The 9988-nt window shown below is 35.6% G+C and overlaps 1 protein-coding gene across 1 annotated transcript; it reads left to right on the plus strand.

Annotated features, from left to right (window-relative positions):
• Nucleotides 1-2401: 2401 nt before the first annotated feature.
• zbtb43 (zinc finger and BTB domain containing 43) lies at nucleotides 2402-9706 on the plus strand. The gene is made up of 2 exons (XM_079814017.1): nucleotides 2402-2484; nucleotides 8376-9706. The coding sequence occupies exon 2, from the start codon at nucleotides 8398-8400 to the stop codon at nucleotides 9667-9669; it is 1272 nt and encodes a 423-aa protein (XP_079670143.1). The 5' UTR covers nucleotides 2402-2484; nucleotides 8376-8397; the 3' UTR covers nucleotides 9670-9706.
• The last annotated feature ends 282 nt before the right edge of the window (nucleotides 9707-9988 follow it).

Here is a 9988-nt window from a genome sequence, read left to right on the forward strand (position 1 = left end):
TCTTTCTTTTTTCTTTCTTTCTTTCTTTCTTTCTTTCTTTCTTTCTTTCTTTCTTTCTTTCTTTCTTTCTTTCTTTCTTTCTTTCTTTCTTTCTTTCTTTCTTTCTTTCTTTCTTTCTTTCTTTCTTTCTTTCTTTCTTTCTTTCTTTCTTTCTTTCTTTCTTTCTTTCTTTCTTTCTTTCTTTCTTTCTTTCTTTCTTTTTTCCTTTTCTTTCTTTCTTTCTTTCTTTCTTTCTTTCTTTCTTTCTTTCTTTCTTTCTTTCTTTCTTTCTTTCTTTCTTTCTTTCTTTCTTTCTTTCTTTTTTCCTTTTCTTTTTTCCTTTTCTTTCTTTCTTTCTTTCTTTCTTTCTTTCTTTTGTCTTTCTTTCTTTCTTTCTTTCTTTCTTTCTTTCTTTCTTTCTTTCTTTCTTTCTTTCTTTCTTTCTTTCTTTCTTTCTTTTCACTTCTTTCTATTTCACCTCATTATTTATATCATTTTATTATTTTCTTTTCTTTATTTCATTTCTCCTCATGATTTATTTCATCATTTGCTTTTCTTGTATGATTTAATTTATTTTCTTTATTTAATATTTCATTTTATTTTATTTCGTTTCTTTCTTCCTTTCCCTCTTTCTTTCACTTCATTTCTTTTTAGTTCTTTCTATTTCACTTCCTTTATTTACTTTTATTTTATTATTTTCTTTTCTTTTATGTCATTATTTTCTATTATTATTTTATTTCATTATTTTCTTTTCTTTATTCTTTTCTTTTATTATTTCATTTTATTTTCTTTCTTTCTTTCTTTCTTTCTTTCTTTCTTTCTTTCTTTCTTTCTTTTTTCACTTACTTTCTTTTTACTTCTTTCTATTTAACTTCATTTATTTACTTTTATTTTCTTTTATTATTTTCTTTTCTTTAATTATTTTCTTTTATTATCTATCATTATTTAATTTAATTATTTTCTATTATTTTTTCTTTTCTTTTATTTCATTATTTTCTTTTATTTTCTATTATTATTTTGTTTCATTATTTTCTTTTATTTTCTATTATTATTTTATTTCATTATTTTCTTTTCTTTTTTCTTTTCTTTTATTATTTCATTTTATTTCCTTTCTTTCTTTCTTTCTTTCTTTCTTTCTTTCTTTCTTTCTTTCTTTCTTTCTTTCTTTCTTTCTTTCTTTCTTTCTTTCTTTCTTTCTTTCTTTCTTTCTTTCTTTCTTTCTTTCTTTCTTTTCTTTCTTTCTTTCTTTCTTTCTTTCTTTCTCTTTCACTTACTTTCTTTTTACTTCTTTCTATTTAACTTCATTATTTACTTTTATTTTCTTTTATTATTTTCTTTTCTTTAATTATTTTCTTTTATTATCTATCATTATTTAATTTTTAATTTTTTTCTATTATTTTTTCTTTTCTTTTATTTCATTCTTTTCTTTTATTTTCTATTATTATTTTATTTCATTCTTTTCTTTTTTCTTTTCTTTTATTGTTTCATTTTATTTCCTTTCTTTCTTTCTTTCTTTCTTTCTTTCTTTCTTTCTTTCTTTCTTTCTTTCTTTCTTTCTTTCTTTCTTTCTTTCTTTCTTTCTTTCTTTCTATTTAACTTCATTTATTTACTTTTATTTTATTTTATTATTTTCTTTTCTTTAATTATTTTCTTTTATTATCTATCATTATTTAATTTAATTATTTTCTATTATTTTTTCTTTTCTTTTATTTCATTATTTTCTTTTCTTTTTTTTTCTTTTATTATTTCATTTTATTTAGTTTCTTTCTTTCTTTCTTTCTTTCACTTAATTTCTTTTTACTTCTTTCTATTTAACTTTATTTATTTACTTTTATTTTCTTTTATTATTTTCTTTTCTTTAATTATTTTCTTTTATTATCTATCATTATTTAATTTAATTATTTTCTATTATTTTTCTTTTCTTTTCTTTTATTTCATTATTTTCTTTTATTTTCTATTATTATTTTATTTCATTATTTTCTTTTCTTTTTTCTTTTCTTTTATTATTTCATTTTATTTCCTTTCTTTCTTTCTTTCTTTCTTTCTTTCTTTCTTTCTTTCTTTCTTTCTTTCTTTCTTTCTTTCTTTCTTTCTTTCTTTCTTTCTTTCTTTCTTTCTTTCTTTCTTTCTTTCACTTAATTTCTTTTTACTTTCTATTTAACTTTATTTATTTACTTTTATCTTCTTTAATTATTTTCAATTATTATTTAATTTCATTATTTTATTAATTTTTTAATTTAATTTTATTATTTAATTTCATGTCATTATTACAATACATTTTATTTAATGTTTTGTCTTCTTTTGAGTTATTGATTGATTTTGGTATTCTGGAAAAACCGTCGATCTGGCGCCCAGCGGAAAGTGGGCGTGTTTGTTTACATTTCCTCCTGCGCCACGCGACTGTGCGTGATGACGTAGGTGATACGCAGCGCTCTGGCTCTCGGAAGAGAGAGAGGGGAGACAGGCTAGCTTTCAGAAAACCGGACTAAAGTGATGCAGAAAACGGTAAGACGGACAGTTTGATCACATCGTGAGTGAGGCAGAGAACTGTACTAACATGTACGCGTCTTTTTCATGAACAACAATGTCTCTGTCGCCTGTTAACACACAGAATGTCTCTTGATATGCTAGCAGTGTAGCAGTTAGCCTGATCTCTGTTGTACTGAGGTGTGAATTTTGACAGTTCACTAGTTTAAAAGAGAATAAAATAGTTTTCCTTCGAATTTCGACATTTATGATCTTATCTCATCTTTATTTCATCTTTTCATGTGGATGATTTTGCCACCAGAAAAAGGTTTTTGTAATCTTATACTTATAGTGCTCATTTACATCTCACCATATGACAATAGAAGTCCTTACAAGATAGTGCAATGGAAACCATATTTACAGAGGAAATACCACAGCATTACTACATATAGTTATTTTTACCACTGTAAAATATTTGAGAATCTTTCTGACATTAACTATATAGTGACTGCTGGTACTATAGTATTTCTGTGGAAACAATGGTACATTTTTTAGCGAGAGATCTGGTTGCACTTATACAATTATTATTATTATTGTAAATATTGTATTAATTACCTGATTAGATCCACCATATTTGTTGTCATTTATTGAAAATAAATGGTTTAGTATTGTTTTATAGCTCCAGAGTTCTGTTTGGTTTTGTTTCAAGACTTTATTTGATTTTATATTGGTTATAAAGTAGTGACCAAAAACTGTTTATTGTACAAAAGTAACAAAATGTGGTTAAAATTTTCCTACCTAACACCTAGATAACAAATTTAAAAATTAAAAGAAGTTATTGGCACAAACCATGACGCTTATTTTTTTCTTTCCTGATAGATTTGTCAAAAGTAGCGACTTCGATACCAATTTTAAAAATGTGACAATACCAGCATTTCCCCATTAGCATTTTGAGCGCTGTTGAGCGGATTCGTAAACACCTCTGATTGGCCATTGTGTTCACGCGCTCATCAAATATGTCTGTGATTGGCTACAATGATCCAGTCTCAGCCTCAGACGTCACGTCCACGGACCGTTGGCTGAACGTCTGATGCATATGGCACACTTTTCTGGAAACACTTCAGGGAATCTTAATGCAAAGAGTAGCTCCTAGTGACAAAATTCTAAGAAAATTCGTAGAAATGTGGGCGTTTACTCTTAAAATTAATTTAACTAAAAAATCCTAGTAAAGAAAAAAGTAATTCAGAAAGCATCTTAACCCTTAAAAGAGGTCTTAAGGTCAAATTTGTTAGGAGCACGGACGAGGACTTTTAAGAGGCTTAAGAGTTTCTTTAGCAGCAGAGAAAATGGCAGAAAGACGAAGAGGGAGAAGAAATGTGTTGCAGACGATGGATGACAGTGACTTAATAAGACACTATAGATTAGATCGTGCAGGGATCATGTTTGTTGCATTAAATCCAACTTTCAAACCACCAATTAAATACACATGCCAGCAATCAGTGTCATAGGAAAGAGTGGAACAATGTTTATAATTCTAAGCCAATCAAATACCTTATAGGAAATTAACAGCATGGTAAATAATAAAAGGATTTATATACACTGAAAAAAAATTATTTGTTGAATTCACAAAAAAATTGTATCGTAAGTGGTCGCAATCAATTTATTTGATCTCAATTTAAACAAAAACACATGCAATTCCCATAAAACCAATTCATTTTTTAAAATTAAAATCAAAAAACTAAATTTAAATTATTTAAACGAGCACAAATTAATTATGCTTAATTTAATTTTTCAGTGTACATATATATAATGTGTGTGTGTGTGTGTGTGTGTGTGTGTGAGTGAGAGAGAACGGTAAAATAGGACAATATTGTACTTGTAAATTCAAAGTGAAGGCTTAGAATAGACCCTATACTTAAAAGCACTCCTTTTTTCCCCTTTTTGGACAACCAACCAATCACAGTCTTCAAAAGACTGTGTCATACGTAGCAACGGGGTCAGCCCCGCTTCTTCACTAAGATAAAAGTTTTTGTATTTTCCTTGCTCAGAGTTGCTCTCAGATCGGTCCCGAATAGCTCTTAAGCTAAGACTCCTACGTAAAAGTTTTTAAGCTAAATTAGGAGTTTTCTGAGAGGACTCTTAGAATCTTTATGAATACGGGCCCAGGAGTTTTGAAGTCATCATCTGATTGGTTGAAATCTACAGGATGTCCACGAGAAGTGTGTGTCGTGTTCATTAACGGTCTGCCTGGGAACATATGCCGTGACGTCGAACTCCCTCGTGGAAGAAGAACGCTGTCGTTTTTACAACAATGAGCGCTTACCAGGATCAACTAAACGCTGGATTTTCACAAGTATGTGAAGTTTGTGGCTCCATTGTTGCAGTAAACTTGCACAACGTTCTTGAATGAATAATTTACAGATACACGCCGGTCTGTAATTGCAGCGACATCGACTTAACATTTTCACGCCCTAAACATGACACAAACTGTGATTGGCTGCAATTTATATATATAAATTGCTTGAATTTAATGGATCTGAAATGAAAAAATCAGGAACCAATAGAATAATCAAACTTTTATTAAAGGGTTAGTTCACCCAAAAATTAAAATTCTGTCATGAATTACTTACCCTCATGTCGTTCGACACCCGTAAGACCTCAGTTCATCTTCAGAACACAAATGAAGATATTTTAGTGTAAATCTGATGGCTCTGAAAGGCCTCCATTGGCACAATGTACTTTACACTCTCAAGACCCTTAAAAGGTACTAAAGACGTCGTTACAAAGTCCATCTCACTACAGTGGTTCTACAATAACTTTATAGAGTGACGAGAATAGTTTTTGTGCGCAAAAAAACCCTAAATAACGACTTGTATAGTGATGACGATTTCAAAATAATGCATCATGAAGTTTCAAAGCGTTATGAATGAGCGAGTCGATTCATGATTCGGATCGCGTGTCAAACTGCTGAAATCACGTAACTTTGGCGATTCAAACTGCTGAATCGACTCACTGATTCATAACGCTTCGAAGCTTCATGATGCCTTGTTTTGAAATAGGTCATCACTATATAAGTCGTTATTTAGGGTTTTTTTGCGCACAAAAACTATTCTCATCACTTTATAAAGTTATTTTAGAACCACTGTAGTGAGATGGACTTTGTAACGACGTCTTTAGTGCCTTTTAAGGGTCTTGAGAGTGAACCGTGCCATTGTGCCAATGGAGGCCTTTCAGAGCATCAGATTTCAACTAAAATATCTTCATTTGTGTCTGAAGATGAACGGAGGCCTGACGGGTGTCGAACGACATGAGGGTGAGTAATTAATGACAGAATTTTCAAGTTACAAAACAAAACCTAAAATATTTTTAACAATAAATATAAATAATAATACCAAATAGGCCTAATATTATTCTTCAAGTTTTATGTTCCATCAAATAAAATTGTTTTTTAACAGTTGTGCAAAAAAAGATCCACAATTATCTGAATAACTCCACACAAAATCACAGAATGGTTCGAGATACTGCACTGAATAGTCAATTTGGCAGGGTTGCCTGCTAAAATTTGCATTCCTGGGTCTAAATATCACATAATTGGGGTCGCTTCAACCCACGGACATGGAAAAACATCCCGCGGGAAAACCGCAGACTTGGCAACACTGCTTGGGGCAGATAAATACCTGCGTGTAATCGACGCAAGCAATGGAAAGCGGCCTTCGTTCGCGCGCCAGTAGTCAATGGGATTGTCGCTTCTGGCAATGGGTAGTTCAGCTGATACGTCTCTATTTGTTCTCATACCTCTGACATGCTTAATCTTTGATAGGCAGACGCGTCGCGTGATAACGGCTCGACCGTGAGTGAAACCTAAGCGCTTGCGCACGGATGGGAGGGGCGGGTGACATTCATTTTGGGTTTACGTTTTCGGCTGTTTTTTTTATTTCGGAATTTCGGTGCACCCCTACTTCCGTGTCCCCGTGGATTGATCATTTTAACCAATCACAGACATTTCTGTTGAGCTAGTGAACACTATGGCCAGGGCTCGACATTAAGCCGCTTCACACGCTTGTCCTTCGGACAAGTAAATCTGTCAATCACTTGTCCGAGTAAAACATTTGCTTGTCCGGATTTATTTTGTAAATATAATCTATTCTGAAGCAATATTCTCACCAGTGTTTAATCAGCTTTGACATATTTAAATATGCAAAGACCGTAATATCAGAACGAGTGACCTAAGCACTGTAAGAGCATTGAGTCTCATTAATGAAGATGATTGTGTTTTTGAGCATCTAAGAGGTTCGGCAGTTTGCGTGTTGGCTTGCTTTACTCATTTGCGGCGATACTCTAAACACTGCGAGCCATCTTGACAGTCGTGTTGTCATAGTCTCATGTTGTTTCCACCAGCGCTGCACACCTCATTGTTTCTTTTAATAAATGAATGTCTAAAATATAAAATGAAGGAAAAAGCCTGCGTTTGAGGTATGACGTGAAAATTGGCCCGAAGCCCGGCCCCAGGGGCAGAAATAGGGGCTCTTAGTCTGTTCTATAACTGAACAGAATTATTTTTACTAGCTACTATAATATATCAAAACTGGGACGTAACAGATCTGTGTGTTTTGTATCACTAGTTCAATGCCCGTTCGCGGAGCATAAAAGCCCTGCCGGCGTGAGGCGCGCCGCTTCTCCAGACTCCAGCCTTTATTAGAGAGAAGGATATGTTCAGCTCCTTCCCTCCGAAGCTTCGAATATTCGATGTTGATCACTACCAAAGCTTCGAAGCTCAAAAAATGGTATTCGGACCAGCCCTACATATTTGTCATATTTTTACCTTTTTATAAAGGGCATTTTTCCATAATCTTAATAAATATAGGATATGCTTCAGCTTTCCTTTTATATTCTTAAATTTGATCTATAAATTAAATTAGAATAAGACACTATAGGCTGTTACCAATCAAATTAAATCATTTACACTGAAAAATTACAACTGCATTAAATAATGTTATGAGATTATTTTAAATATTTTTGAATATACAAATAAGAAATGTTGGAAAGATGAAACTAAACCACCAGTAGGTGGCAGCATGTGACCGTCTGAATGAGCGAGTCATTGAGTCGATTCAGTGAAACGGCTGAATCATTCAAGAATTTGGCGGTCGTTTGCGAATAGGCCATTGAATCTTTGATTCAACCGATTCATTAAAACGCTGAATCATTCACGAACACACACTGTTGCTGTGAGATGCGTTACAGTTCTGCTGTGATATTTGTTTGGAACTATTTTCGCTGCTGAAATAGAACAAAAACAGTCCATATTGCTTCTAAAATGTAAGTGACTTAATGTTAAATAATTGTTTATGGAACTGGCGTATGAAATCAGTGTCTTTTTCAGTCGTGATGGTATTCAGGAAAACAACACTCTTGTTAGTGTAATGTTGCTTAACTGTATCATATGTTATAAATATAAAAACTGCACAATTTTAACTGTGTATGTTAACTGAGTTTCTCTGTATGAGCGGCGCTCATTTGTTTTCGATTTTCTCCTCGAGAGGCAGCGCGAGCCTCAACAGCTCAACCTTGTTAACGTCAGTTTATATTATATTATTATCCACTATCGATCTCCACTTACACTGAATGCAGAATCATTATTGCACTTTGGTGATTCCCTAGTTATTTTTTGTTTTGACGTTTTACTCAGCGTTAATGTCGAGCCCTGACTATGGCCAATCAGATGTGTTCACGAATCCGCTCAAAATGCTAGGGGGAAATGCTAGTATCGTCTCATTTTTACCATTTCAGTCCAGAAGCTGGTACTTTTGACAACACTACTGTGCGCAATGATACGATTATTTCAAGTAGCATTGCTTTTTGACCCTTCCAGAACAAACATGCTGTTTAGTAAAGTTGAGCAACTCTAACTTGTCCTGCCTTTCTCTTAGAACGTTTAACTTCTACGCAACGATGGAGACTGATGCAAACTCCTTCCATGTGGAGTTCCCGGATTTTTCCTGCTCCCTCCTGAAGAAACTGAACCAGCAGCGGCAGAGAGGGCAGCTGTGTGACCTGATCGTGTCCATAGGCGGCCATCAGTTTCGTGCGCACCGCGCGGTGCTGGCCGCCAGCTCGCCGTACTTCTGCGATCAGGTGCTGCTGAAGAACAGCGCCCGCGTGGTGTTGCCGGACGTCATGCATCCCTGCGTGTTCGAGCAGCTTCTCTTGTCGTGCTACACTGGAGCGCTTTCCGTGCCATCCGGAGAGGTGGTGGCCTTCCTCACGGCCGCAAGCTTCCTGCAGATGTGGCACGTGGTGGACAAATGCACTGAGCTTTTAGAAGTGGGGAATAAGAAGAACAGCTGCGGCGGCGGGAATATGGACCATGGATCATCTCCGAGAGGAGACAGTTATGCCACTGACAACGAGGACTCTGGACAGACGGCGGGTCAAGGGGAAGATCTAATTGAAGACGGCCTTTCGATTCCCGCTCTGGGAGCATTGGAAAGTGCCGGCTGCTCGTCTCCAGATGATCCGAGCAGTGAGAACGGTTCGGACGCGATGGAAAACCAGTGCTCCAGACCTGCCTATGTGCCACCGAGCATAATGGGACACAGAAAGAAGGTGCATATAAAAGCAGAGAGGCAGAATCGAGAAGCCGGCGGCGGGTTTGGCGCGAACGATTCGGACGAGAGCTCTCACAATCCAAACATAGCAGAGGATTGCTTTGATGAGAAATTGGTGGAGTGTTTGGATAGAGATTGCTCCTACGAAGAGCCCTCGGACTTCTACGGGTCCTCCATGGAGGGCTTCTCGCAAGCCGGAGACGAGCTCCCCAACCCGACGTCCAAGGATGAACTGCAGCTAGAAGGAAGTGCAGATGTTCCTCAAGATGAGGCGGCGGTTGACGGTGGCCTAAAGGAGCAAACCTCTCACTCAGGGTTCGCCTCGGTGGTTTATAAGCTCTATCCGTGTCAATGTGGCAAAAGTTTTACGCACAAAAGCCAGAGGGACCGCCACATGAGCATGCACCTGGGTCTGAGGCCGTTCGGTTGCGCCGTTTGCGGCAAGAGCTTCAAAATGAAGCATCACTTGGTGGGCCACATGAAGATCCACACGGGCATCAAACCCTACGAGTGCAGCCTGTGCTCGAAACGCTTCATGTGGAGAGACAGCTTCAACCGCCACACCTCCACGTGTGCAAGAGCCCACCAGACCCGACGGGCATCCCAGATCTGCTAGTGGAGCCGTAGCCTTGTAGGACGAGCGTTTGAGAAACCTCAGCACACTGCAAAAAAAAGCTTTTCTTACTTAGTATTTTTGTCTTGTTTTCAGTGCAAATATCTAAAAAAATCTTACGTTAAGGGCGTTTTCACACCTGAAAGTCCGCACCAAGGTCCGAACTGAAGTTCATGTTTTGATACTTTTTATATATTCGGTTAGTTTTGGTTTGGTTTCACATTGCAATTATGCGAGCGCACTAAAGAACTTGACGCACTTGCGTCCACTCGTCATCATCTAATGTGGGCGACATCTGGACTTTGATTGGTTTGTAAACGGA

The sequence above is a fragment of the Gobio gobio genome (assembly GCF_949357685.1).
Source record: "Gobio gobio genome assembly, chromosome: 4".
NCBI classification, from domain to species: Eukaryota; Metazoa; Chordata; class Actinopteri; order Cypriniformes; family Gobionidae; genus Gobio; species Gobio gobio.